The 27,820-nt window shown below is 55.5% G+C and overlaps 2 protein-coding genes across 9 annotated transcripts; both read left to right on the plus strand.

Moving 5' to 3' along the window:
* Positions 1 to 245: 245 nt before the first annotated feature.
* On the plus strand, positions 246 to 2,800 carry RPL22 (ribosomal protein L22). The gene is made up of 4 exons (XM_015648166.2): positions 246 to 376; positions 782 to 889; positions 1,533 to 1,657; positions 2,584 to 2,800. Exons 1-4 carry the CDS (start codon positions 365 to 367, stop codon positions 2,726 to 2,728), a joined length of 390 nt encoding a protein of 129 aa, XP_015503652.1. The 5' UTR covers positions 246 to 364; the 3' UTR covers positions 2,729 to 2,800.
* A 183-nt stretch (positions 2,801 to 2,983) lies between these two features.
* On the plus strand, positions 2,984 to 26,554 carry CHD5 (chromodomain helicase DNA binding protein 5). Of its 8 annotated transcripts, none has more exons than XM_015648105.3 (42): positions 2,984 to 3,084; positions 4,160 to 4,290; positions 6,995 to 7,174; positions 7,618 to 7,736; positions 8,225 to 8,463; positions 8,817 to 8,941; positions 10,019 to 10,142; positions 11,505 to 11,671; positions 11,752 to 11,970; positions 12,445 to 12,654; positions 12,740 to 12,951; positions 13,928 to 14,059; positions 14,562 to 14,670; positions 14,969 to 15,160; positions 15,246 to 15,446; positions 15,819 to 15,956; positions 16,356 to 16,477; positions 16,663 to 16,836; positions 17,522 to 17,663; positions 17,862 to 17,993; positions 18,472 to 18,589; positions 19,033 to 19,157; positions 19,517 to 19,748; positions 19,826 to 19,951; positions 20,085 to 20,257; positions 20,423 to 20,597; positions 21,008 to 21,100; positions 21,479 to 21,567; positions 21,757 to 21,890; positions 22,086 to 22,230; positions 22,412 to 22,571; positions 22,696 to 22,775; positions 22,895 to 23,021; positions 23,337 to 23,444; positions 23,757 to 23,897; positions 24,140 to 24,248; positions 24,428 to 24,560; positions 24,754 to 24,949; positions 25,129 to 25,289; positions 25,383 to 25,497; positions 25,608 to 25,658; positions 25,897 to 26,554. In XM_015648105.3, exons 1-41 carry the CDS (start codon positions 3,021 to 3,023, stop codon positions 25,613 to 25,615), a joined length of 5,880 nt encoding a protein of 1,959 aa, XP_015503591.1. In that variant the 5' UTR covers positions 2,984 to 3,020; the 3' UTR covers positions 25,616 to 25,658; positions 25,897 to 26,554. The 8 variants fall into 8 exon arrangements, with proteins under 8 accessions (XP_015503591.1, XP_015503592.1, XP_015503593.1 ...); XM_015648106.3 differs by having other exon boundaries at positions 25,900 to 26,554; XM_015648107.3 differs by having other exon boundaries at positions 23,760 to 23,897.
* Positions 26,555 to 27,820: the final 1,266 nt, after the last annotated feature.

A 27,820-nucleotide genomic window follows, 5' to 3' on the forward strand; every position in this document is an offset into this window, starting at 1 on the left:
GGGGTCACTCCGTGCCCGGTGAGGTTCCCGGGCTGCGGAGGGGTCACTCCGTGCCCGGTGAGGTTCCCGGGCTGCGGAGGGGTCACTCCGTACCCGTTCCGGGGTGCAGGGCACGCGCACCGCACGTGCCGCTCCCGGCCAGACCGGCCGCTCGTGCCCCACAGACCACGCCCCCGTCCGGGCCCGCCCCCGTCCGGCCCCCGTGCTCGCCCCGCCCCTCCAGGCATCACTGTCCGCTCGAAGCCGCCCTGCACGGGTGCGACCGGAAGCGATCGACGCCGTCGGCGCTCGGCTGGGACGGCCCGAGCGTGGTTGTGCGCAGGCGCGCGGCGCGCGCTCCCTTTCTGCCTCGCGCGGAGCCGCCATGGCGCCCGCGGTGAGTGAGCGCGGGACCGGCACCGGCCGCCACCTCCCCGAGCCTCCCCCCGCCGCCACCGAGACAGCCCCCGACCCGCCCCGACCCCCGGCACCCCCCGAAGGCCCGCCGCCTGTCCCAGCCCCGCCGCCTGCCCCCGCTCTCTCTTCTCCGCGTGGGGCCGGGCCCGGCCCGCGCCTTCCCGGGACCCCACGCGACGCCCGCCGCCCATCCGGATCGTGGAAGCGGGCGGCGGGCGAGTCCCATTCTCACCGCGCTGTCCCCGATCTCGATCCATGCCTGGGCCCTTCCCGTCTCGGCCAGCCCGGAGCTCGGCCTCTGCCCCTCCCCGCTGCCCGGGGTCGGTCCCTCACGGCGCTCCCCCTCCCTTTCTTTCTCACTCTCTCACTCTCTTTCCCCCTACAGCAGAAGAAGCCTGCGGCGAAAGGTGGCAAGAAGAAAAAGCAGGTTCTGAAGTTCACGCTGGACTGCACGCACCCCGTCGAGGATGGCATCATGGACGCCGCCAACTTCGTGAGTGCGGGGCCTCCCCTGGAGCCCTGATGGCTCCACCGCCCTCGGGGGCCTTCCCACGGTGATGCTCGGCTCCGATCATCCCCGGCTATCCCGCGGCTCTGCCCTGCTCCCTTGAGGCTGTCCCATGGGCAGAGGAGCAAGGAGTGCTGGGGCTGGGCATGAGGCTGGGTTTGGGACACTTCGTAGTTAAGCACAAACGTTGTCCCTGCTCACGTACAGTTTTCCTGTCCATCTCTGCTGGGTGAGTTTGTGTCGTGGCAGGGATGTCGTAAGGCCAGGGATACTGAAGTCTGGGGTCATGAACCTATGCCCATCCAAACCACACTCCAGCATGGGTCTGGGCAAGGCTGGGGCTGAGGGGAGCTCAGACCCTAACCCCACTGTCCTGGCTGTCCCCTTGGAGGGCAGGAACATCCCCAACATGCCAATCCGATATGTTCAGGCTTGAGCATCTCACCCAGGTGTGGCTTTGGTGGTGGGGATTAGCCTGGCCTGAGGAAGGGGTTCTCCCCTGCTCTCCTGTGCTATGGGGGTAGTGGTGTCTGTTCCCCAGCTCCAGAGCACCAGGCACAAGCCAGCCTGTGGGGGCTGTGTCTGGTGGGAGTTGTGGCCCCAGCTCACAGCTGTGTTCCTCCTGCAGGAGCAGTTCCTGCAGGAACGGATCAAGGTGAACGGCAAAGCGGGAAACCTGGGCGGGGGCGTGGTGACCATCGAGAGGAGCAAGAGCAAGATTACGGTCACATCAGAGGTGCCGTTCTCCAAGAGGTGAGGTGGGGTAGGCCCGAGTCCCACCGGGTCCCCTTGGTCAGTGTGGCCGCAGATGGTCCTTGGCAGGGGATGACCAGTGTACGCTGAGAGCCTGTGGGCAGGAGGAGCTGGCAAGGAAGAGGTCTCAGTGCAGGAGTTGTGCTGGAATTTGTGCTACCTGGCACTCGCAGAGTGGCTGCTCTTCCCAAAGGGTACATGAGAGAGGAATGTGTTTGATATTCCAGCTGGAAAGGCTGCTGGGCTGGGCAGTGAGGGGACCTGCAGCCAAAAGATGGTGAATGGAGAATTTAGAGGTATCTGCAGCCAAGGTCTCCCAGGTTGTTTCCGTCATCTTGTGGGGTTTTGGTCTTTCTTGGGCCGGCATCAGCAGAATGTGGTTGTGCCAAGGTGTCCCAGATTGTTCCCCTTCATCCTGTGGTGCACTGGCCCTCTGCCCACTTCTGGCTGCCTGTCCTTGTGCTGCCATCGGCAGACCAGGGTTGTGCCACGGCAGAGGTGGCTCAGGAGCTGGCTGGGCATGCAGAGTGGTGAGAAAAGCAGAGCTGTGTAGGCAGTGGGCGTGCCCTGCCCCGTGAGCACCCGCCTTTCTCCCAACGCTTTTGCTCCACGTCTGTGCCACACCTGGCACATCCCAGTCCTGGGTATTCACCATCCCAGTGGAGATTCCCTCTGGGGTGGGTACAAGGCACTGGGCTTGCAACCTTGTTGGGGCAAGAATGATTTCCCAGGATTCCTGTCAGGTCATTATAGTGTTATTCTCCTGGTTACAGTGTTTCCTGGCAGGAACTTTGCTAGGAGGTGGCCAGTGGGATGTGTTGATGCTACTGAAGGTGGGAGCCTGTGGGAATAAGGATTTTTTAGCCAAAACTGAGGGACTGGCAGAGGGCAGAGGGGCACCACTGTCAGCCATGCCTCTCCCACAGGTACCTCAAGTACCTGACGAAGAAGTACCTGAAGAAGAACAACCTGCGGGACTGGCTGCGCGTGGTGGCCAACAGCAAGGAGAGCTATGAGCTGCGCTACTTCCAGATCAACCAGGATGAGGAGGAGGAGGAGGAAGAGGATTGAGCCCCACCGCCGCTGACAGCCATTTTGTACAGTTTCGCTTTTCTGGAATAAACAGCAGCAGAGTTGTTCATAGCCCGTTCTCGGTGGCGGCTGCGGTTCCGCTGGGGGGATTTGGGGGGATTTGGGTGTTTTCGGGGAGCGGCGGTCGGGGGGCGTGGTCAGGCTAACGGGGGCGTGGTCAGGGGCGTGTCCTCCGCAGGGGGCGGGGCCGGCTCTCGCCATCTTGGCGCGGAGCGGCCGCGCCCGGCTCGGCCCCGGCGCTCGGCCCGGGGCGGGCGCTGCCCCGCCCGGCATGCGGGGCCCGGCGGCCGCCCGGGAGCTGCTGGACGACGCGGACAACGAGGAGGACGTGTCGGGTAGGCGGCGGCGGGCGGGGGGCACGGGCGGGGCAGTGGCATCGCTCCCCGGGTCGGTCCGGCCGTGCCGCGGGCGATCCCCGCTATCCGGACCGGAGGGGTCTGTGCTGGCTCCTCCTCAGTAGCCGCTTCCCTCCCGGGCGGTGCCTGGCGACCGGCTGGTTCCCCGGGGTGGGCTTGGTGCAGAGATGCCCACCCTGTCAGACCTAAACCAGCACAGCGTGAATCAGTGAATCACGGAATCGCAGGATGGTTTGGGTTGGGAAGGATCGTAAAGACCATCCAGTTCCACCCCCTGTCACGGGCAGGGACACCTTCCACTAGAGCAGGTTGCTCCAAGCCCTGTCCAACCTGGTCTTGAACAGTTCCAGGGATGGAACATCCACAGCTTCTTTGGGCAACCTGTACCAGGGCCTCACAGAAGTCGAACAAGCAATATGTCCTGACTGCTCCGAAGTGATGTTGCTGTATGACCTCAGAAGTTAAAAATAAAGACATGGGTCTAAAGCCGTGTGGAGACTGGCTGGGATGCTGGGATGCATTGTCTTTGGGGACATAATCATGGGAAGGGGAGTGTGCACTAGCATCAGTGCCTCTGCCTAGGGCTGGGTCCCTGAGCTGGTGTGAGCAGCTCAGAACAACCTGGCAGCTGTGGCATTGTGGCACCCATTTTCTTCATGAACCTTTCCTCTCTTCCACTGACTGTGTTTGTGAGCTCTGCCTGGGGATCGGAAAGGTAAAAGCCAAGTGGTGCCCCAGTGTCTGCAGACCCAGGTCAGCAGGAGCAGCAGCACACGGGGTATCCCCGTGCCCGTCTCTGAGAGCTGCCCACACCTCCGTGCTGGGTGTGAGTGCTGGAGGATCTGGGCACGGGAAGAGCTGAGGCTGGTGCTGCTGGGCAGGACCCTTGAGGGGCACCAGTGAGGCAGCTGCTGGTGTGTGGGTCTGCAGGAGAGGCCACAGAGCTCTGTCTTGTGGCCTCAAGCTGCTGCTCAGGTGTGCTCCTCTGTCATGGTGTGCACGGTGTCCTATGCCTGTGCAGTCTGTCCATGCGAGCTGTCCCTTTTGTCCCCAGAAGAAGATGATGGGGTGCTGGAAGGATTGGATGAGTTTTTTGCAGAAGACCAAATTGTGGTACAGAAAAAGAAGAAATCCAAGAAGCTGAAAGATGGCAAATCTGCCAAAATCAAGAGGAGGAAGAAGGAGGTAACACTGCATTTTCTCACACTGGGTTGGGGTTCCTCAGCTGTGGCACAGAGGCACCAGCTCAGAGTGTTGCTGGCAAGCCCCTCTTGCATCTCTGGATGGAAAAAAGGGTCATTATTGGGGTTTTCCTACACTGAGCAGGTGCTCTCCCAGCCCTGGGAGGTGACCCTCTTGCCACTGGTGTCTCTTGCCAAGCCTGGTTGCTCAGGAGTGGCAATGTCCTGCAAGTGGTCTCTGGGGAGCAGCTGGGGGGAGACGGGCCTCCATGGCTTCTGGCAGTGATGCAGGCACCTACCCCACAGGAGCAGCTCAGCTCTCATGGGTACATCGGTGTGTGCAGCGGTGCTGTCCAGCCCCATGTGTTGAGTCCTCGCACCCACACCACAGTGCAGCATCCGGGGGCAGCAGTCAGTCTTGCTGACGTGTGCTGCACCAGCTCGGTATCTGGGACTCAGGTTCCCAAGGAGGGAGAGGCAAACCACCATGTTGGGACATGGGCAGGGCTTGGAGGTTTCTGTGGATACTGGTGTGGGCTGCACTCATTCCAGCTGTTTGCAAGTGAGATGGTCCAGGGGCCTCTAGGACTTGGCACATGGAAGGACTTATCTTGCCTTCTGCAGGAAAACAAAGGTGTGAGGATCTGTGTCCTCAAGGGTCAGGCCCTGCACTGGAGGTGTGCTGCTGGGTTGAGAGGGCTGGCTGTCACTGCTCGCAGAGCCCTGCTCACTGATGCTGTGCCACTCACTGTCCCGTCCCCAGACAGTGCTGGACATGAGGACAGGAGCAGTCATCTTGTGCTGGCCCTTTTCCTGCCTAAATGTAGACAGGCTGCTGGGAAGAAAGGGCGAGCAGTGACAATTCCTCAGCCCACTACTTCCCTTCTGTGGCTGAGGAGAACTTGCTCACCCAGCACAGCTGGGCACATCCTCCCTTACCAAGGCAGGGCTGGGTGTTGCTGATCTCCCCAAGGGAGCTGTAAACAGATCAGCTGGATGAGGTATCACATTGAAGTGCTTGTGGTACGGGTAGAAGTGTGATGAGCTGCTGCGTTAAAGACAGGTGATCCCATCCTGTGCTGCCTCTTGCCATCGTGGCCCTGAGGAAGCTTGTTTCTGTTGTGGCCACAGTGATGTTCTCTTTCTGCAGACACCACACAAAGCAGGCTCAGGCCCTCTGCACCCTCTGCCTCTCCCATCATTAGGCTCAGTTTTTTCCCTATGCTGTTTTCTGAGAGGGGGAAAATAAAACACAACTCCAAGTTATTTTCACCTCTGCCCCTTTGCTTTTGCTGCTGACCTGCCTGAGCCCTGCAGCTGTGTGTGCTGAGCTTGGCTGCTGCTGAGCTGGGGGTGGGGAGGAAATAACGGGCTGGGAGCCGTCCTGTTTTTTAATTAATGCCTTGTGTGGGCAGCTCTAACCAGCTTCTGCCTTTGGGAGACTGTCCCCTCATCTGTCAAATCCAGGGAGAAGCTGGTGCTGGAGCTGTCAGTTGACATGAAGCACCCAGGCTGCCCTCAGGGTCAGGGGGTACAAGATAGAGGACCTTGGATGAGGCTTCCTTTTCCTGAACTTCTCAAGAGTTTTGGGGGCAGATGAACCTTACCCCTGCTAGAGGCGGGTGGGAGTGAAGTGCAGGCCTTGGTGTGAGGCCAGTGCCTGTCCCCGCTGCAGTTCCTGGGCGTTTTTGGGGCTGCCATGCTGCACTGCCGCGGGAATTCGCCGGCCCCAGCCGCAGTGGAGCTCGAGGCGATGCACGAATCGGTGCTGCGGGCCCCCGGAAAAAATCCGCGCGGAACAGCCAGGCTGTGCTTGGAACCTCAGCCCAGGCAGATGAAGGTCCTTGGCAGGGAAGGCAGCGGAGAGGGAGATTCAACCTGTACTGCAGCAGTTCCCATGGAAACCAATTATCCTGTGCCCAATTCCAGCTGTTCCTAACCCCGCTGAAGGAGAGGCGCGGGCTGCTCCGAGCCGGGAGGGACCGGCCGGGCCGAGCCCCGGGAGGGACCGGCCGGGCCGAGCCCCGGCAGTCAGCGGCCGGGGCCGGGGAGGTGGCTCCGGGCAGGAGGGGCACGGGGAACCGGGGTGGGTCCGGGAAGGGCTGGCAGGGCTGGGCGCTGTCCGCTGTGCTGGCAGGAGCCGGTCCCTCAGCTCTTGCCGAGCCCGGGTGTGCTCCCCGGTGCCCCCGGGGGACCCGATGGCTTCTGGAGGGACCTGGAGAAGCGCGAGGAGGGGCCCCTGGGAACCTCGTGCAGTTCAACAAAACCAAGTGCAGGTGCTGCACCTGGATCACGGCAACCCCTGATACCAGTCCAGACTGGGCAGTGATGAGATATCACCGAGATATCGATCGAGAACAGCCCTGCTGGGAAGGACTTGGGTGTGCTGGTTGGTGAGAGGCTGGACGTGCCCTGGCAGCCCAGGAAGTTACCTGAGTTCTCTGCCCAGCAGGCAGCCACATTCCTTGGGATGGTAATTCTGTTACTGTCCATGTTGTGCAGTGGGTCACAATTTCTCCAGAAATAAACAAGAATATCCCCTGGCAGTCCTTACTCTGGCTCTTCCCAGCATAGTGTAGCCATGGAAGCTTGCTCCTTTCTGACTGTGGGGAAGCAGAGTGCATCCCTCTGCTGGAGATGGGAGGTTTCATGTGGGAGAAGAGTGAAGTGGGGATAGGCTTGTTCTTCACTGTCCCTTTCTGTTTTAGGGGAGCAATGATGAAATGTCAGAAAATGAAGAAGAGATCGAGGAAAAATCAGAAAGTGAAGGGAGTGACTATTCTCCCAACAAAAAGAAGAAGAAAAAACTGAAAGACAAAAAGGAGAAAAAGCCAAAACGGAAGAAGAAGGATGAAGAGGAGGATGACAATGAAGATGGAGGTTTAAAGGTACAAAAGACTTCTCTGAGCTGGTGCTAGTGTCCGAAGCCAGACTTGGATAAGGGGAACTGAGGGTTTCATGAGGAGTTTGCCTTGGGTTTGGTAAGGATGAAGTTGCAGGTGAATGGCTGGGACAGGAGAAGTTCTATTTCCTTGGTGTTTATCTTTAATGCAGGGAGAAGTTGAGTTTCTTGCAGCTGTGAAACCTGCCAAGGCCTTATATAATGTTCCATGGTGGGGAGCATTTGCATGTTGCCATGTTAATTTGTTTTTGGGACTGCATGAAGCATTAATTTGTTAAGCGCTTGCGTGTGCTGTTTCATAAATCCCAGAAACAAATCCCTGCATATCACTGACGAGGGAGATATGGAGCACATGACAGACCCAGCCTTGTGCTGCTCATCTGCAGAGCTGTGGCTGTTTGCATTAATGATGATTCTCTAAATCTGCAGGAGCCCAAGAGCTCAGCCCAGCTCATGGAGGAATGGGGTCTCGATGACGTAGATTACGTTTTCTCAGAAGAGGATTATCATACTTTGACGAATTACAAGGCTTTCAGCCAGTTCCTCAGGTAGGGACCTGGTGGTTGAGGTTTGGGCATTGTTCAGTCAGCAGATGAAGTTGTGAAGTCAGTTCTGCATTGCTAGCTCTTTGTCACTTCTTCCTCCCAACTCCATCCTCAAAACTCCATTTATTTGCAGGATTAATTGGAAACAGCTGAAGCATTTGCCTCTCCTGCTCTCCAAAGCCCCATATTTTGTGTATGCTTATTTGAAGAGTTTCATGAGAAACACAGTTTTAATGAATTTCTGCTTGTACCATGAGCCTTTCAGAGCACAGCAGGTATTTCAGGGAACCGAGGTCTCTGAGGAGGTTTAGGTGTGCTCCCCTTGAATATATTTGCTTAAGGAAGCTCTGGTTTCTGCTGCCTCCCCATGAAACTCCTGCTGGGAGGCACCACTGCCACGTCTTTTGGGCTGAAGCACCAGAACGTGTGGGCAGGAGCAGACACAACACAGTGCTGCTAACACGTGGTTCTCCCTCTCCCCTGCCCTGCAGGCCCCTGATTGCCAAGAAGAACCCCAAGATCCCCATGTCCAAGATGATGACGGTGCTCGGTGCCAAGTGGCGAGAGTTCAGTGCCAACAACCCCTTCAAGGGCAGCTCGGCGGCGGCGGCTGCGGCAGCTGTTGCTGCAGCTGTGGAGACTGTCAGCATCGCCCCGGCGCTCCCCGCCAGCCCCCAGCACTCTGCCCTGCCCACCGTCATCAGGAAGGCCAAGACCAAGGAGGGGAAGGGTGGGTGCCACTTGTGGGGGGCTGCTCTTGCCAACAGAGCTGACATAGGGGCTGCAAAGCACAAGCTTCAGCAAACTGGGGAGCAAAAGAGGGTGCCAGAGGGGTGTATGCAGCTCCCATTGCCCTTGCAGAGGTCCTTGAGAGGCATGTGGTTCTTGAACCACGGCAGATCGAGCCTCTGGGTCTGCTGGGTGTTTGGCAGTTTGTGGAAATTAAGATGAGCAGTAGTGGGAAAGGGAAGGATCTCCCTTTGTGCCATGCTCCTCCTTGGGAAGTTGCTGTTCCACTGTGCTGGGAGGTGATTTGGGTGACAGTTGTTTGCAGAGTACCAAACAAGTTTTCAACTTCTTCAGGTCCAGGTGTACGGAAGAAAATTAAGGGCTCCAAAGACGGGAAGAAAAAGGGGAAAGGGAAAAAGATGGGAGGCTTGAAATTCCGGTTTGGAGGAATCCCCAGCAAAAGGAAAAAGGGCTCCTCTGTAAGTCTGCAGGGCTTTGGGTCTGGGAGGGAAGTTCTGGGACAAGCCCTTTTTGGGGATGGCACAGTCACCCCATGCCAGGGGTGTCACAGCCTCATTTCTGCCCCTCTGTGGGGCACCAGGCCCCAGTTGGCACATCCACTTCCACCCGTGTCCAGGCTCAGATTTGTGAGACTTATGTCTTTTTTGCTAAAATCACATGACCCTGTTTACTTTCAGCAGTGTGGGCGATAATGCCATCATTTCAGATTTCATTTGCAAAGGAATTCTTCAGGGCTTGCACTGCAGCTGAACCGTACATCACAGAGAATTCTGGGATGCTTTAATTGCACTAACAGGGCCTGCCCACAGCAGCTGGGATCCTGTGGCATTGCCTGAGCTGCTGGAGCTGCCCAGCCAGAGCGCACTGGGCTCTTCTCAGTGCACCAGTAGCAGGCATGTTTCAAGGAATTAGCAGCATTTTAAAGAATAATTTCCTTAGTTAACTAGTGACTGGGGGTGGGGCCCTTCTAGGTGTTGATAATGTTGGTCAAACCCCCTCAGCTCACTGTGTTGCAGTTCTGGCTCCAGTTCCCATAACATGTCCTTTTTGCAAGCACATCCATGTGTTGAATGTTGAAGGGCAGGAGCCACTCATTGCTGTAGATTTTCAATCATGTGTCATAAAAAATTCCTCCTGTGCTCTAGATTCACACATTCACCTTCCACAGAGTCACAAAGAGCTTGGGCTGCCTTCTGCAGCTGGAGCCTGAGCAGCTGGTTAGGAGTGTGCATGATGGGGATTTTCATGCTTGAATCTCCCAAGTAAGAATTCAGATATCTTATGTTTTGACTCCTTTCATGCTGTGGGAATGCCAAGTGTGAATGCCTGAATTCATGGGCATAGGAGGGATGGCACAGCTGAAATAGGTGTTGAAAGAGAGAGAGGGAGCAAAGTTCTGCCAAGTACTGGAAAAAGGATGCACAGGGTGGGAGTATAGGGTTGTTCTTATCCAGGAGAGCACAGTGTCAGCAGTGGAATGACAGCTGGGATGCCAGCACTTGGACTGGGTGTGCTTTGCTTTTCCCTCTCTGCAGAGTGAAGAGGAGGAACGGGAAGAATCCGACTTTGACAGCGCCAGCATCAACAGCTCCTCCATGCGCTCCGAGTGCTCGGCTGGCCTGGGGAAGAGAGGGAAGAAGAGGAAAAAGAAAAAGAGGAGTAGGCCATCCTTTGTTCTTATTCTGGTTGAATTTCCCTGTTCAGATGGTGCTTCCCTGGCCTGTGCAGGTCCGGGCTACGTCTGGCACTGGCTCGGTGGGAGAGGATGTGCCTGTGCCTGTCTGTGTGAGTGGAGTGTGAGGTGCTCTCTTGGTGTCCAGGCCCTGCTGCTGGGGGCTTGTTCCTCCAAGGAAGTTTCAGAATTTGTGGGGTTTCCAGGGAAGTGGTTTTCTGAGGAGCAGCTCCTGGAGAGCTGTGGCTTGTGGCAAGCTCCCAGCAGTGCAGGGCAGGCTGTGGGTGAGAGTGTGTGAAGATGAGGGATGGTTTGTCTGTGTGAGGTGTGCAGTCAGGCAGAGGCAGGTGGCAGAGCTGTGGTAGCAATGCAGGGACAGGGAGGCACATGAACCATGGTGGGAAGGATCCGTCAGGATCTGCCAGTGGCTGTGTGACCACATTTGTGTGCGTGTCCCTTTATCACTTCCCAGGTGGATGTTGTGCCATGGCACTTCTTTCCTCATGCTGCTCTGGAGAGCAGCCCCCTGTGCTGAGCACGTTGCCTTTCTGTCTTGTGTCCTCATTTGGCATGAGATATTTCAGATCCAGGTGCATCATTTGGCTTCTTAGCTTTTCTGATCATTTTTGCTTCTAAGAAGTGGAAGGGTGGCTTCTGGGCTGGGGGTCAGGTAGGGTGTGACACCAGCCAGCCTCCCCATTGGTCAGCAAGGCTGGGCTTGCCAGCTAGCCCTGTGTCTTGTGTGTGAAGGGCATTGCTTGTGGCCTTGTGAGGGCCCTGGTGCTGGAGATAGGCAGCTCCTGCTGCGTGCTAGAGGAGTGGAAGGTTGGAGTTCCATGCCAGGAGTTTGTGGCAGAGCTGGGAATTGAGATGAGCCATTCCGGCACTTGCAAGGCCTCGTTCCTCTCCTCCTTTTCCTGTCCATGCTGTGTTGAGAGTGCTCCTGCCTCTGTGCCGAGGAAGAGCAGAGTAGTCCCAGGAGAGGAGTCCTGTCCTTGGCCGTGTCACCCTTGCATGGTGCGTTTGCAGCTGGTGCTGGTGCCTGGGGAGGTTTCTCTGACCGGCCTCCCTTGCAACCTCTCCAGGTTCTGGCATTCTCCATTGAGAGCCTGAAGGAACCAAAGGATGATACAGTGTGGAGAGAGAGACAGAGGTGAGATGATGCTGTGTGCAAAGGTGAACTGTGGTGCTGAGGGACAGAGAGATAGTGGGAATTAACAGGAGGGGTCTGAGGTGAAATGCTGTCCTTATTTCCTTAACTGTATGGTAGAGGAGCAAGTGTGCCATTCCCTCCGGGAGAGCTGGCTGCTCAGCCACCCCTCTGACTGTCACCTGTCCCTTGCTTGCAGTCGAAGAGGGGGACGGGTACGAGACGGACCACCAGGACTACTGTGAGGTGTGCCAGCAGGGCGGGGAGATCATCCTGTGCGACACCTGCCCCCGCGCCTACCACCTGGTGTGCCTGGACCCCGAGCTGGAGAAGGCCCCCGAGGGCAAGTGGAGCTGCCCCCACTGTGTGAGTGGGGTCGGGGCCCCCTGGGAGTGGGTGGGCTGCTGGTGGAAACCCTCGGTGTTACACTGGCTGTGCTTCCCCAGGAGAAGGAGGGCATCCAGTGGGAGCCGAAGGAGGAGGAGGAGGAAGAAGAGGATGGTGGTGAGGAGGAGGAGGATGACCACATGGAGTTCTGCCGGGTCTGTAAGGATGGAGGGGAGCTGCTGTGCTGTGACACCTGCCCGTCCTCCTACCACCTTCACTGCCTGAACCCGCCGCTGCCAGAGATCCCAAATGGTGAATGGCTCTGCCCACGCTGCACAGTGAGTGTTACTATTCCCATTCCTTACTTTGTCCCTGCTCCCACACCTGCCTGGCCTGCAGTGGCTCTCATGGCTGCTGCTGCCCCTCGCAGCCCTGCCCTCTGCCCCAAACCCCTCCCTGAGGAGTGTTGCTGCCAGGTGCATGTGCCTGAGGGCGCAGAGTGGTTCTGGAAGGCTCTGCTGCCTCTGTGATCTCCCTGTGGGAATTGCTGGCTGGCAACCTCCTGTCCTGGTTTCTGATGGGATGCCAAGCCTTGTTTGATATGTGGCCTTTTCTTCCTCGTGGCAAGACCCGTCCCCATGAGGGATGCAGAAGTGTCACGAACACTTCTCAGGCACCCTGTGCTGGCTGCTGTCCCCTTGGCATTGAGGGCCCCCTTCTGCCCCGCAGTTCCCTGCTCTAGCTCCCCGTGGCCCCAGACAGGGTCTCACCTTAAACTCTGTACTCTTGTCTGTTCACTTCTGTGTCCCCAGTGCCCTCCCTTGAAGGGGAAAGTCCAACGCATCCTGCACTGGGCCTGGAAGGAGCCGCCGGCCGCCGCGCTCCCGGCCGCGCTGCCCGCCCCGGACCCCGAGCTGGCCGTCCCCCCACCCAAGGTGCTGGAGGGGATCCCGGAGCGCGAGTTCTTTGTGAAGTGGGCAGGCCTCTCCTACTGGCACTGCTCCTGGGTGAAGGAGCTGCAGGTGAGCGCCCGTGGCGTTGGTGTAGAGCCCCTGCCCGGCCTCTGCCCCTCTGCCCGTGGGCTGAGCGTGGCTCCTCCTGCTGCAGCTGGAGCTCTACCACACCGTGATGTACCGCAACTACCAACGGAAGAACGACATGGATGAGCCACCAGCCTTCGACTACGGCTCTGGGGACGAGGACAGCCAGAGGGAGAAGCGGAAGAACAAGGACCCCCAGTATGCCAAGATGGAGGAGCGGTTCTACCGCTATGGCATCAAGCCTGAGTGGATGATGATCCACCGCATCCTGAACCACAGGTGAGGAGCCTGTGAGGGAAATTGTGCCATCCTTCTGCAAGGCCAGATCCTTGGGCTGGTGGAATTTTAGCTTCTGGCCTGTGCTGAGGTCTCTGTTGCCTTGGAGGTTTGCTCCCAGGGTGAAGCTGAGGCTGGAAGGGGATCCATGCTGCCTTATTTTAATTTCTGCTATGTTGGACATTAGAAATAGAGTTACAGCAGATTTTTCCGAAGGTGGATGCACAGTGTTGTTCCACCCTTCCCAGTCATACCATTTGGGTCCTGTTAGAGCCTGACCATTCTGTAAATTCCAGTGCTGATGGGGACAGTGCTAAGGGAAGAGTTGGAGCATGTGGCTGACTCCCTAACAGAGCCTTGACATTGATGTTTCTTTTCTGTAGAAGAAATTCCCTGTGAATGAAATGTGCTGTGCAGATGGGCATTCTGCATCAAGTGGTTTGAGACATGTTTTTGTTGAATTTCTACATTTCAAGTGGCAGCTTGAAATATCAAGCAGTAGCAGCAGCTCTGCTGGAAGGCTGCGTGGCAGGAAAGAACTAATGCTGCTTGTTTGATTTTCATGTGAGCTTTACCTTGTCCACTAACAAGGCAGCAGGTTTCCCTGTAGGCACAGAGTCAGACTTGGAAGTGTGTTTATTCTGTTTTTAGTGTAAGCAGAACTTCCTAGAGTGGTGAATGCTGCAGGTGAGAGAGGAAGCATTGGTATCCATCCAGGCCTGGTGAAACAGGGAAATGAGGTTATTCAGTGGAATGGAAAAGCAGCCTGTAAAGCTTAATGGTTTGACACACTTACAGATGAATAGGCATTTCTGCTGGAAGTGTCGATAATTTATGTTTTTCTACCTCAGCCTGGATGTCCTAGTCTGTAGGTGAAGGCAAAGGATGAAGCATCCAGTTCTGTGGAAGTAGATCATGGTGAGCTGCTCCCAGGGGCTGGTGGCATTCACTGATCAGCTTTCTGTGCCTGGTGTTATAGCTTTGATAAAAAGGGAGACATCCATTACCTGATCAAGTGGAAGGACCTGCCCTATGACCAGTGCACCTGGGAGATCGATGACATAGACATCCCTTACTATGAGAACCTCAAACTCCTCTACTGGAACCACAGGTATGACCCCACAGCCAGGGGAGCTGGGCAGAGCCAGGGCAGCCCATGGGGGTGTTTGGGACAAGGGGGACACAGAGGTGCCCCTCTTTTAAACACACTGACACCTCTCACAGTGACTTCTCTTCAAGAGCAGGGCCCAACACTGGTCAAGTCTGGCCCTCCTGATGTGCCATTGCTGCTGGGCAATACCACCTACTCTTTTCCAGCTTGTGCTCCCCTTCCCCTGTGTCTGCACTGCCATGACATTCATGGTCTCCATGGCTGTGCTGCCTGTTTTGGGGGAAAACCACAGTACTCTGGGTTTGCTGTTCTTCATTCTGGAGACTGTTGTGTAGACTGTTGTGAGGGAAAATCAATGCCCTGTGAGTGCCTGTGCTAACTGGGCCAGAAGAGCTCCTGTGGGGAGAGGGGCAGTGGAGTGTGGGAGGTGTTTCTGTCCCTCAGCTCGGAGCTGAGAGAACAGTGACCCTCTGCCATCCCTGATGTGTGCTGGCTGTCGCAGGGAGCTGATGCTGGGGGAGGACACGCGCCCTCTGAAGAAGCTGAACAAGAAAGGGAAAAAGCTGAAAGAGGAGAAGCTGGAAAAGCCTCCAGAAACACCTCTTGTGGATGTGAGTGAGAGTGGTGGGGATAGTATGGCGGCATGGGAATCTAGAGGGAGGGTGGGCTGTCTGTGCCCTTGTCCTGTGATGTTGTCCTCCTCTGGTCCTCCTTTGGGGACCCTGTTTTCATTGAAAATTCTGGAGTGGTGCTGCTGTGAAGCTCCTGGGTGCTGGGCTGTGCCAGGGACCATGTCTGTGTCTCCCTTGCAGCTGTTGGATGTTACAAACCTAAAGAGGGATGTGCTTGGGTGCAGGGGAAGGAGGGGCAGGTGGTTTTCACTGCTCTGTGCCATGGCTCTCTTTTCAGCCTACAGTGAAGTTTGACAAGCAGCCGTGGTACATTGATGCCACGGGAGGCACGCTGCACCCTTACCAGCTGGAAGGGCTGAACTGGCTGAGATTCTCCTGGGCACAAGGAACAGATACAATCCTAGCTGATGAAATGGGGCTAGGGAAGACAGTGCAGACTATTGTGTTCTTGTATTCCCTGTACAAGGAGGTGAGTGGAGCACCCAGCAGTCCCCAAGGTGGCTGAGAGCTGCTGAGTATGGGGAGAACAGCCTGGGCTCTGTCTCCCTGAGCAGGGCCACTCGAAAGGGCCATACCTAGTCAGTGCCCCCCTCTCCACCATCATCAACTGGGAGCGTGAGTTTGAGATGTGGGCACCTGACTTCTACGTTGTGACCTACACGGGAGACAAGGAGAGCCGGTCGGTCATCCGGGAAAATGAGTTTTCTTTTGAAGACAACGCCATCCGGAGTGGGAAGAAGGTCTTCAGGATGAAGGTGGGAGCTGAGTCTGTGCCTGCCCCATCGCTTTACCTGTCAGTAAGAAGGGGAGAGGAGAATTTGACCTGCAGAGGGAGGCTGGTTAGGTCTCTGATCAGCTATGTTCCACAGAGGGAAGCTGGCATTTTTTACAAACACAGGAGATTTGTGATGAGCTTTACAGATTTCTGCCAAAGCTTTTCTATTTCTGTAGTCTTCTGCTTGGTTCTCGTGTTTGGATGTTCTGCTGGCATGACCCATCCCTGCTGTGGGCTCTGTGCCAGGCAGTGCAGCCCTTCTCATCTTGGATCACATGCAGCAGCAGTGAAGTGAAGGCTGTCCTCTTTGCTGTTCCCTTATCCCAGCTTTTCTCTCCCTCTGCTCCTCCAGAAGGAAGCCCAGATCAAGTTCCATGTTCTGCTCACATCCTATGAGCTGATCACCATTGACCAGGCAGTTCTGGGCTCCATAGAGTGGGCTTGTCTGGTGGTAGATGAAGCACACAGGCTGAAGAACAACCAGTCCAAAGTAGGTGACAGGCATTTGTGAGTGAGTGTTTTTTCTTTAACATCCTCTGGCATTATTAATATATTAATATTATATATTAACATCCCTTCAGCAGCAGGAGAGGCAGCAGCCTGGCTGCCTGACAGTCCCTGGACAGGCTATTGTGGAAGGGAACTGATCCCTCTCCTTCCTCTCCCTTTACCTGAGGATCAGTGCAGTCTCCAGCTCCTGGGATGTTCAGTGTCCCTGGTGCAGGAGACAAGTGGTGTGACCCAAGGACACACAGGATTGCTGCCTGTGCTCAGTGGGAATGGCTGGGGGCAGGACATGCTGGCACCCTGCTCAGTCTCCATGTGCACCCTGAAGAGTTCCACATTGGTTCCTTGCAGTCTTTGTCACACAAACTTATTTCTTTTCCAGTTCTTTAGAGTACTGAATAGCTACAAGATCGATTACAAGCTGCTTCTCACAGGGACTCCGCTCCAGAACAACTTGGAAGAGCTCTTCCACCTGCTCAATTTCCTGACTCCAGAGAGGTTTAAGTAAGTTGCACTTACCTGGGCCATTGGGGTGGCTCCTTGCTCTGGCTTTGGTGCAGGCACACAAGCATTATCTCCTCACATGCCTTGAGAGCTCTGCCCTGGATTTTTAGTCATAAAGCAGTAGATCCCTTCGCTTTCACCTGCCCCTGTTGCTTAGTGCCACGGGGGTCTGGCTGCTTCCACAGCAACCTGGAGGGGTTCCTGGAGGAGTTTGCAGACATCTCCAAGGAGGACCAGATCAAAAAGCTCCATGACCTGCTGGGTCCCCACATGCTGCGGCGGCTCAAGGCCGATGTGTTCAAGAACATGCCAGCCAAGACGGAGCTGATCGTGCGAGTGGAGCTGAGCCAGATGCAGAAGTGAGTGATTCCAGTGAATTCCCCAGGGGTGTCTGGCTTCTCCCAACAGGGTGAGGTGTCAGTGGGGCTCGAGGGGTCAGATGCACCCCACTGGCCTGGGGCCTGCTGCAGGAAGAGTGGGAGTACTTCGTGTGTCACCAAGGGGTGTGTTCCATGTGGTTGAACTGACTCTGTGCAGTCCTGGGGACATGGGAGGCTGGCAGTGTGGCTCTGCTGGATCTTGGGGCACGGAGAAAACACTGAGGCTGAATCCCCTTCTCCCATTCCTGGCACTGGGACATGGCCTGTACTGCTGGTGTGCCTGGGTCAGCCTGGAGCGTTGCTGCTGCCCCAGCTCTGGTTCTGCTAGGCTGACCTCTTCAGTGGCATCTCTTGCAGCTCGGGACACCTGCAGGAAGAGCCTGTCACTTCTTCCCTGCCTGGTGGGCAGGAGGGCTTGGCTGGCACCCAGCAGAGGGGGGTGGTGGAGGTGCTGTGCCCCCCAGTCTATCCCACTGCCAGGGCTGTGATCCTCCCAGAGCAACTGGAAAGACACAGCCCTAGGTGCTGAATTAGTTTTAAAACCTTCCAGATCTCCTGTTTGCATCTCCAGTGACCCTAGGGAGGTTTAATTCAGTCCCCTTCTGTTTGTGCAGTCCCACAACTGCCCCAGCTAACAGTGTTTGTCCTGTCCCCCCTCCTCCAGGAAGTACTACAAATTCATACTGACAAGGAACTTTGAAGCCCTGAATTCGAAAGGTGGTGGGAACCAGGTCTCACTGCTCAACATCATGATGGACCTGAAGAAGTGCTGCAATCACCCATACCTGTTCCCTGTGGCAGCTGTGGTACGTCCCCTGCCTTTGCACCCTTGGGCATGTCTCAGAGTGTTGGGTGCCACCTGCTTCCATGATCCTGTTTTGTGGGTTTCCATGAGAGTGGTTTTACACAAGGACTTTTGTTTTTTGTTTTGGAAAAGCAAGTGAAGTTGTCCATGAGGTTAATGCAGGTTATCCTTGTGGGCACTGACCATGCTGCCTTCACAGGAGGCCCCAGTGCTGCCCAATGGATCTTATGATGGGAATTCTTTGGTCAAATCTTCTGGGAAACTGATGCTGCTCCAAAAGATGCTGAAGAAGTTACGAGATGGGGGTCACAGAGTTCTGATCTTCTCGCAGGTGAGAGCAGGGAGGGATAATAATAAATTTTTAAAGGAATTTTTAAAATTATGTATGTCAAATTTGTGCTGGGAACAGACAGAAATAGGTGGAATAGCTGGTGACAGCTTCTCCCCCCGGCAGCCATGGCAGTAATGGTGGAAGGTCTGTGTCCCAGCTCGCTCCTGAGGGAGCACCTGTCGTGTTTAAGAGCTCTGTTAGCTCGGGATAGAAAGGAGACAACAGTCACGAGGGTCCCCTTTGGGGAGGGACAGTCAGACACAATTCCTTCCTGCTGATAGAGTTGCCTCCAGAAGATGAGATGTGAGTGTTCCTCCTCTGGCAGCTGTCTCTTGGCTGTGCTTGCTTTGCTGTGCTGCCACCACTGAGGCCTCTGGGCTGTGGGCAAGGACCATGCTGGGGCAGGGCAGGTCCCCAGGGGAGGCAGGAGTGTTTGGCCATGCAGACCCTCTCATGCTAGGGTTGCCTTGCCCTGTAGATGACAAAGATGCTGGATTTGCTGGAGGATTTCCTGGAGTACGAAGGCTACAAGTACGAACGGATCGACGGGGGCATCACCGGCGGCCTGCGCCAGGAGGCCATCGACAGGTTCAATGGTACTCACCTTCCCACCTTGCTGAGGGCTGGGCATGGGGGGGATGGCAGTGTGTGGCCAGAAGCAGGTTGTCTGCCAGTGCCCAGAGCTTGTGCCACGCTTGCAGGTCTGGCTTCCTGTGGCACGGGGGCTGCTCGTACCAAGCCTTTAAGCCCTTTAGCTGGTTCCCACAAGGAACCCTGAGTGTGCCAGCAGCTGTTCAGCTGGAAGGGCTCCTGCCTTTCCCTCCAAGACCTCAGGAGATGACAGAGCTTCCCCTTTGCTCTGGAGCTGTGTTCTGCAGCTGATTCCCAGGGAGTGATGTGTTTTCAGTCTTTGCCACCCCTGCCTCTTGCTTGTCAGCTTTGGAAGCTGTTCTGTCCCTCCAAAATGGTGCTGCTCTTCTCTGTGAGCTGTGCTTCTTTCTGCCTCACCTGTTCCCACCTCTGGGTTTGTTGTTCTCAGCTCCTGGGGCTCAGCAGTTCTGCTTCCTCCTCTCCACCCGTGCCGGTGGTCTGGGCATAAACCTTGCTACGGCCGACACTGTCATTATTTATGATTCTGACTGGAATCCCCACAATGACATCCAGGTTTCTGACTTTCCCTTTTCCTTCGTGTATAGTAAGTACCTCTCTGGCTCTGCCCTCTCTTTGCACACCCGCACTGGGATTTCAGTATCTTCTCTTGAGAGCTGCTGACACTTTCTCCTGTGTTTGTGGGTGTTTCTGCTCAGCGGTCCCCTTCCCGCACCCTCTGGTCCCATCCTGGTCTCTCTGCAGTCTAGGAGAGACCTGACACATAAAACTGGCTCTCCCCTGTGGCATTCTCACTTCTTCCTCATACTTGTCCTCAACTGAGTTCCTCTCATGCAGCTGGGAGGGTGAGAAGCATGGCCCTCTTGTCCAGCTGGCACCGTGCCACCCTCACCAGCTCCATGCTGTGCCCGCAGGCGTTCAGCAGAGCTCACCGCATCGGGCAGAACAAGAAGGTGATGATTTACCGCTTCGTGACCAGGGCCTCTGTGGAGGAGCGCATCACCCAGGTGGCCAAAAGGAAGATGATGCTCACCCACCTGGTGGTCCGCCCGGGGCTCGGCTCCAAGTCGGGCTCCATGACCAAGCAAGAGCTGGATGACATCCTCAAGTTTGGGACAGAAGAACTCTTCAAAGATGATGTGGAGGGTGAGGTGGGAATGCTCTGTGTGAGGCAGGGCCCTGTCTGAGCTGCTGGGGCTCACTCTCCTCTCCCTGTGCCACAGGCATGGTGTCTCAGGGACAGCGGATTGCCATGCCAGATGCTGTTACCCCTTTCTCCGACACACTGTCAACAAAAGGGGGTGCAGCAACCCCTGGCATGAAAAAAAAGCATGGTGGCACCCCACCAGGTGTGTAGGCCCTCTTTGCTGGGGTGACTCATCCCCCTCCCTGTCCCCTCACCTGACCTGACCTTGTGTGGCTCAGGAGGGGACTGTCCAGCATCCTGATCTGTGCTGCTGTTCCCCTTGCTTTGCTCTCCAGGTGACAATAAGGATGTGGATGACAGCAGTGTGATCCACTATGATGATGCTGCCATCTCTAAGCTTTTGGACCGAAACCAAGATGCGACTGATGACACGGAGCTGCAGAACATGAATGAGTATCTCAGCTCCTTTAAAGTGGCTCAGTATGTTGTGAGAGAAGAGGATGGTGTGGTAATGTGATCAGTATCATGTCTTACAATCACCCCTTTGTACATCCCTCCATGTTCCCTCTGCTCCCTGTCCTGTCCCTGTGAGTGCTGGGCATGGGGCAGGACCCTCCCTGCTCTCTCTCTCTCTCTCTGTGACTGCTCGAGCCCCTTGTCTCCGGCTCTGCAGGAGGAGGTGGAACGGGAGATCATCAAGCAAGAGGAGAACGTGGACCCTGACTACTGGGAGAAGCTGCTGCGGCACCACTATGAGCAGCAGCAGGAAGATCTGGCCAGGAACCTGGGAAAAGGGAAGAGAATCCGCAAGCAGGTCAACTACAATGACACCTCTCAGGAGGACCAAGGTACGGCCACAGGTGCTCGGCTCCTGGCTGGGCTCATGGGACAGACAGAGCTGTCACTTGGTGTCTCTCTGCAGTTGGTAGATTGCCTGGATCTGAACTTCCCAGATTCCTAAACTTTCCAGTGTAGAAACTTTCAAAGATTTTTTTTTTTATTTTTATCTGTTGATCTATAAACTCTGGTTTTGCTGGAAGAATCTAGGAAAGATATCTGTGGGCAAAATATTTCAAACTGGGTTTTTGCTGCAGAATGCTGATTCTGTAAAACCTGAGAACATGATTTCCTGTTGCTGTGTCCCCCTCTCCTGCTGCCTGGCAGTGTATGCCTGTCTTACCCTCAAGCAGGCTCTGACCTGTTTGGCACATCCTACCCAGGTAAGGTCTTCTAACCTGGCCTCCCTTGTGTTCTGCAGAGTGGCAGGACGAGCTCTCTGACAACCAGTCAGAGTATTCCATTGGCTCTGAGGATGAGGATGAAGACTTTGAAGAGAGGCCAGAAGGCCAGAGTGAGTTGGGATTTGGAATCATCAGGAATGTCTGGGTTGGAGGGACTGGTGTGTCCAGGGCTTCTGTTCAGGGGACTGTGTCCCTGCTTTCTGTCAGGTGAGGAGCTTTCCAGGGCAGGAAAGGCAGCCTACTTCTTCCTTGGCCTCTGCAGGACTGTAGTCTGGTCCACCATGATGACCTGGCACTGTCCCCCTTTGCCTGGGAAGGACAGAGGAGTGTCCTGGCCTGGGGAGTGGTGGCTGGAAGGGACCCTGCAGTCTGGGCATATGCTCTGGTGGATTCTGCTTCCATCAGGAGGAAGGGCAGGAAGCCTGGGGCACATGAGGTGTCTTTCCTTGCTGCCTGGCCCATCCATCACTGAGGCTGCTTGGCTCTAGGTGGCAGAAGACAATCCCGGAGACAGCTGAAGACTGACAGAGACAAACCTCTCCCTCCTTTGCTGGCAAGAGTTGGGGGGAACATTGAGGTGAGCCTCAGCCTCAGCCAGAGCATGGCCAATGCTGTTGTGCCCAGGCTGCCTGTGGGCTGCATCCCTCTACAGAATCACTGGGACATTAGTCCTGGTCCAGCAGGGCCTGTCACAGCTGTGAGGCTCCAGGATGCCACTTGCTGCTGAGGCCACTCTGTGATCCCACAATGTCTTCTCTTCCTGCAGGTTCTGGGCTTCAACGCCCGGCAGCGCAAGGCATTCCTGAATGCCATCATGCGCTGGGGAATGCCGCCCCAGGATGCCTTCAACTCCCACTGGCTGGTCCGGGATCTGCGAGGGAAGAGCGAGAAGGAGTTCAGGTACAGAGGTCCTGGCAGGCAGGCGAGGTAGGGAGCCTGCACCACTTCACCCTGGGCTTTTTTGGGAAGGCAGTGTCTGTTTCATTGAGGTGGTGTCTCTTGTTCCTTTCCTGGGTGTGAGACTTCCCTCATCCATGGGTGGCTGGGGATCATGTGTGTGCTGGGTTGAGGACTGAAGTCTGGCTCTCCTGGCAGGGCGTATGTCTCTCTCTTCATGAGACACTTGTGTGAGCCTGGGGCAGATGGTGCTGAAACCTTTGCGGACGGCGTTCCCCGGGAAGGGCTGTCACGCCAGCACGTGCTGACTCGCATCGGGGTCATGTCACTAGTAAGGAAGAAGGTGGGTGAGTAAAATGATGAATGAGCCTTTTCAGGAATGTTCTAGAGACTTTTCCCAATGGGGTGGGTGCAGCAATCCTGCCACTTGGTCACACTGTGGGTGAGCAGCCTGGACACGCTGACTTGGCACCAGCTGGGAATGTCCCTGCTCTGTTTGACCTGATCATGTGTGTCTGTCCCAGGTCCAGGAGTTTGAGCATGTCAATGGGAAGTACAGCACCCCAGACCTGGTTCTTGAGGGCCCAGAGAGCAAGAGATCCAGTGAGGTTGTGTCTTCAGATCCCAACACGCCTGTCCCAGCCAGTCCAGCGCACACACACACGGGACCAGGGGCCCTTACAGGTATTCAGGGGGTTGTGGCTGGGGTCTGACTTGGCAGGGAGGTGGGCCAAGACATCAGGAGGTTTTGCAGATGCTTGACCCATCTTGCCTTGCTCAACAGCTTCCTGGCTTCCTCTTCTTACAGATAAAACAGAAGCACAACTGGGGTTCCATGAGGAAAAGGACCCAGTGGAGCAGAAGCCCAGAAAGGTGTCTGACAGCCAGGTGAGGTGGCTTTGTTCAGCATCTCCTCCAGGAAGTTTCCCCTGCTCTGCCTGGGAACTTGGGGTACTCCCTAGGGAAGGGAGGGCTGGGCTGACCTAGAATGGGTGCTTGGCATTTAGGTGCCTGCAAGTGCCGAGGTGGAGAGTGAAGAGCACCCAGAAAGCTGCGACAGCAAGGAGAGGCCAAGGGAAGAGAAGCAAGAGGATTGTGAGAAGGCTGAGCCTTCTTCTGAGCCCCTGGTGAAAGGTGAGGCTGTGTATCTTCCCTGTATTGCTATGGGAAACCTGAATGTCAGAAAGTCCTGCAGAAATTCCTGAAAAAACAAGTTGTAAATTGCATGAAATGGTCATTTTGGGGGGCATTTGTTCCTCCAGATGTCTCAGGGAAGAGAGAAAACTAAATACATTTATTTGATAATATGCAGAAGAATGTTCTGTTTAAAGTTCTTTGAGCATCTTGACTATACAAACCATATAGCTACTTTACCCTAAAAGGGAAAGTCTGTCTGGATAAGTAGGTTGTTCCCTGCAGAACATTTTCCATGTCAGGCATTTCTTGTAGGCCTATTTCTTCCTGCAGATGAGGGGATTCAAGAGCAAGAGAAGCCTTTGGAGAAGGCGGAATTGAGCAGCAGCCCAGGGAAGGGGGAGGATAAAGAAGTCAAACCAGGTGAGGCATGAGACTTTGGAGAGAGAAGAGTGGGAAGAATTCCCAGAGTGAGGCCAGTGCCTGGCACAGTGACAGAGTGTGCCCACAGTGTGGTGGCAAAGCTGCCATCAGCACCAGCACCACTGGTGCTCATCAGCCACGAGTGGGAACAAGACCCTGTTGGGGTGGGCTCTGCCTGTGCTAACAATGGGACCTGCTGGGAGGGATTGGTGGCTTTTGCAGCAGTGACTGGCTGTTGATGGGGCAGGGGTGGCACCAGTGGGTCTAGTGGTGGAGCACTATTAGACAGGCCAATTCCTTGTATTTGCCAAGCAGAGGATGGCAAGGAGGAGGAGAAGGAGCCAAATGATGCCCAGCAAAATGGTGACAAAGAGGAAGAGGAGGAAGGAAAGAAGGATGACAGAAGCATGAATTTCAGATTCATGTTCAACATTGCCGACGGTGGCTTCACAGGTAAGAGTGAGAGACGAGGTGTTGGCCTTGTGCAAAGCTGCTGCTCTGAACCTGTTCAGGGAATGTGACCCTTATCATGGGCCATGCATGGGCTGGTGCTTTGCTGGCAGCAGCAGACCTGGGAATGTGCTGTGCCTGTGGTCCTGGGAGGTTCCATTGCTTATCCTGCCCACATGCTGTGCATTGACTTGCAGTCCAGCTGCCCTGACCAGGCTGTCTCCCTTCTGCTTCTGCTTCCACAGAGCTGCACACGCTGTGGCAGAATGAGGAGAGGGCTGCCATGTCCTCTGGCAAGATCTACGACATCTGGCACCGCCGACACGACTACTGGCTGTTGGCAGGAATTGTCACGTACCCTTTGACCTGGCAGAGCAGGAGGCAGTGAGGCGAGAGAGGCCTCTGGGGGTGTGGGAGCTGGGCTGGCACTGCAGTGATGAGCAGGGAGAGGGTTTAGGGCCACGGTGTTGCTGTGGGGTGGTGGGCAGGCTGTTGGCTGGCTGATTCTGCCCTTGACACTTGCCCCACACCAGTCATGGCTATGCCCGCTGGCAGGACATCCAGAATGACCCACGCTACGTGATCCTGAACGAGCCCTTCAAGTCAGAGATACACAAGGGGAATTACCTCGAGATGAAGAACAAGTTCCTTGCCCGGCGGTTTAAGGTGAGTGGCAGGTCCAGGGCTGGTGAGTCCTTGCTGGTGGGAGGACCAGAGCAGCACCCTGAAGCCTGGGGGGAGGTTGCCAGCATCTTCTGTGAGCAAAGTGGGGAGAGGACTTTGTGAGGGGCACTGTCATTTACTGGTTTATAGTGGGGTGGGGTTTGGTCCTGAATCCTTCCCCTCCTGCACCTCCCAGTTGTTGGAGCAGGCCCTGGTGATCGAGGAGCAGCTGCGGAGGGCGGCGTATCTCAACATGACCCAAGACCCGAGTCACCCGGCCATGGCACTGAACGCACGGCTGGCAGAAGTGGAGTGCCTTGCCGAGAGCCACCAGCACCTCTCCAAAGAGTCCCTGGCTGGGAACAAGCCTGCCAACGCTGTCCTGCACAAGGGTGCGTGCCTGCAGGGCTGGGGGAGTCTGCTCTGAGGCTAGGAAGGGTTCCCCACCCTCACCTGGGGAGCCAAGCAAGGAGGTGTCCCCATCTTGTTCTCTCAGCCAGGAGCTGCTGGCTCCTCTCAGCTTGCTGGCTCTGGCAGGCATCCTCCCATGTACCTCCTGTTTTACTTGCAGTGCTGAACCAGCTCGAGGAGCTGCTGAGTGACATGAAGGCTGATGTGACACGCTTGCCCTCCATGCTGTCCCGCATCCCACCCGTGGCCGCCCGGCTGCAGATGTCAGAGCGGAGCATCCTCAGCCGCCTGGCCACCCGTGGAGGGGATCCAGCTGCCCAGGTCTGTGGGGACGGGCACAGAGCCCTCTCTGGGAGGGTCACGCTCAGGTCAGGGCTGCAGGCCCCTGTCTTTTCTCCCTCCATGTCTCCCCAGGGCTCCTTTGGCTCAGCCCAGATCTTCAACAACAACTTTGGGCCAAATTTCCGTGGTCCTGGGCCGGGTGGGATTGTCAACTACAGCCAGATGCCTCTGGGACCCTATGTGACTGGTAGGTTGGGGTTTTGCTCTTGGGCAGAGAAATTCAGAGGGTGGATTTGGGCTTTCCAGGAGTGCTGTCAAAGGACAGTAGTGAGCAAGGTGTTTCCTCTGTCACCACAGATATTTAGCAGTTCCCATGATTTTCCCCTGCAGCTCCCACTCCTAGCCGAGGTAAGGTTGCGCTTCCCACTCTCTGTGCTCTGTTTGCTGGGGAACATGAAGGGGTGGGGGGCTAAATGGAGACTTCATTTTGAGCTGCCCCCCCAGTGCCAGTATCTGGCGGTGGTCTGACTCAAGCAGCTGCAGTAGAGGTGGGAGCAGATCCTTCCTGCAGCCCCTCCCAGGTGGGGTTGGCATGTGGGGAGGGTCCACATTTGGCTGGTGGGCAGCCCTTCCCCTCTTCTCGCAGCAGCCCTGGGGGACAGTCCCCTGTCCCTGGCCATGAGCCGCTGTTGCCAGAGGTCGGCGGGGAAATTGTGCCAGCGTTGCCTGCGTGGAGGACGAGCTGCCGCCGGTGCTGCCGCGCTGTCCCGCTCCTGCTTCAAGTGTGCTTTGCCTGCTGCGGCCCCCGTGGGAGCGGCGGGGCTGGGGGTTTGTGTCCGTGTACATTTTTTGCACTTTCTTATTGAAGACTTGAAGAGTTTGTCTGGGCAAGGTGGGCTGAGGGGAGGGAGGGAGGGCTGGAGTTGCGGTGTTTGTCTGGTTGTGTTGGCAGGTGTGGGGGTGAGTGGAGGCCAGTGGTGCCATGTCCCAGCCGGCTGTGCTCCCCAGCTTCCCCCTAAGGGCCGTCTCTTCATCCTCGTGGTGTTTGAGCAAGCCCACGCCTGCTGCTGCCCTGCTGGAATCCCTGGCACTGCTGTGGTGTGGCTGGAGTTCCACATGTGCCGGGCTTGGGGCAGGCAGATGGAGGGGATGTGGGTGGGACAGAGGGGACAGCTGGAACTGGGATGGGGATACCTCGAGCGTGGTGACACCGGCAGCCGTAAGCAACGCCCCTGCATCAGCTTCGTGCTCTGTGTGTCCCGGTTTCTGTTCTGTGTTTTAATAAATCCTTTGGGAAGGATGCAGTGGAGTCTGGCAGGGGAAGGGATGGTGGTGCAGCCTTGAGTGGGGGGGTGGGGTGGGGGGGCTGGCCATGGTCTTGGTACCCCTGATGTCCTGCACATGTCTCCACACACACACACACGTGTCCACAGACACAGACAGATGTCTACACACACGTGCATGTACACAATGTGTGCAGGTGGAGACACAGGAACATGCAGACACTGACAGACCTGAGAATGTCGTGTGTATCTGCACAGATACTGTAACCTCTGCATGAATGCACGTATATGTAGCTATGTCTACATCACCCTCACACATGTGCCTCTTCATATACAGCATGTGTGGATCTGTGTACACACACATGCAGATATGCACAGAACTGTAAATTTTAGATCTGTGTGCATATATATCTTTATGTAAGCATACAGTGTTAGAAATACTAATTTATTTAGGTACTGCTATGTGGGTGTATCTGTACATACACACCTGTATATTATACATGTCTATATAATGTATTTGTGGTTTTTATGCATGTGTATTTGTGTACATATAGACTTGTGAGTGTGTGTAGACACAGGTATGGGTAGATAATGGATATATGTACATAGATCTATACATGGTATGGATGCATAGATCTGTATTTAGATGTATATATACACATACATATACATCTTTATGTAAGAATACACATAAATGTTTGTTTTTGAGTATATGCACATGCATACACATACATGTGTAGATGTATCTATATATCTACACATCTCCATATCTGTTTCTCTGTATGGCTATATAGGTGTATTGATCTTTGTGTATGGCTTTACAGGTGTGTGTATGTGTACACAGACACATGTATTTGTAATTTTGATATATTTATACATAAGTGCAGGTAAATCCATGTACCTAAAGGTGTAGGTGTGTGGCTCTAGGAGGTATTCACACTGACTCTCAACCATATATAGAGGGGAGCTCTGATGTCATGAGTGGGGTCAAGAGAGACCCCCTGTGTTTATACACACACACACATTTATAGTGGGCTGTAGGTGCAGCCAGGGCTACACAGCAGATAAACAGACACATTGTGCACAGAGCTCTCATTGTGCAGAGCTCAGTGCACACATCTCACACTCCAGAGCTCACACACACTGTACAAAGCTCACACACGTGCCCAGAGTGCACAGTTTACACACACACAGTGCACAGAGCTCACACACACCGCACAGAGCTGAGGGTTTGCACATTTACAATTTTTATATTTATGTGTGCACAGATAGAGGAAACTGTATAAA

The sequence above is a fragment of the Parus major genome, chromosome 21 (assembly GCF_001522545.3).
Source record: "Parus major isolate Abel chromosome 21, Parus_major1.1, whole genome shotgun sequence".
In the NCBI taxonomy this organism is placed as follows: Eukaryota; Metazoa; Chordata; class Aves; order Passeriformes; family Paridae; genus Parus; species Parus major.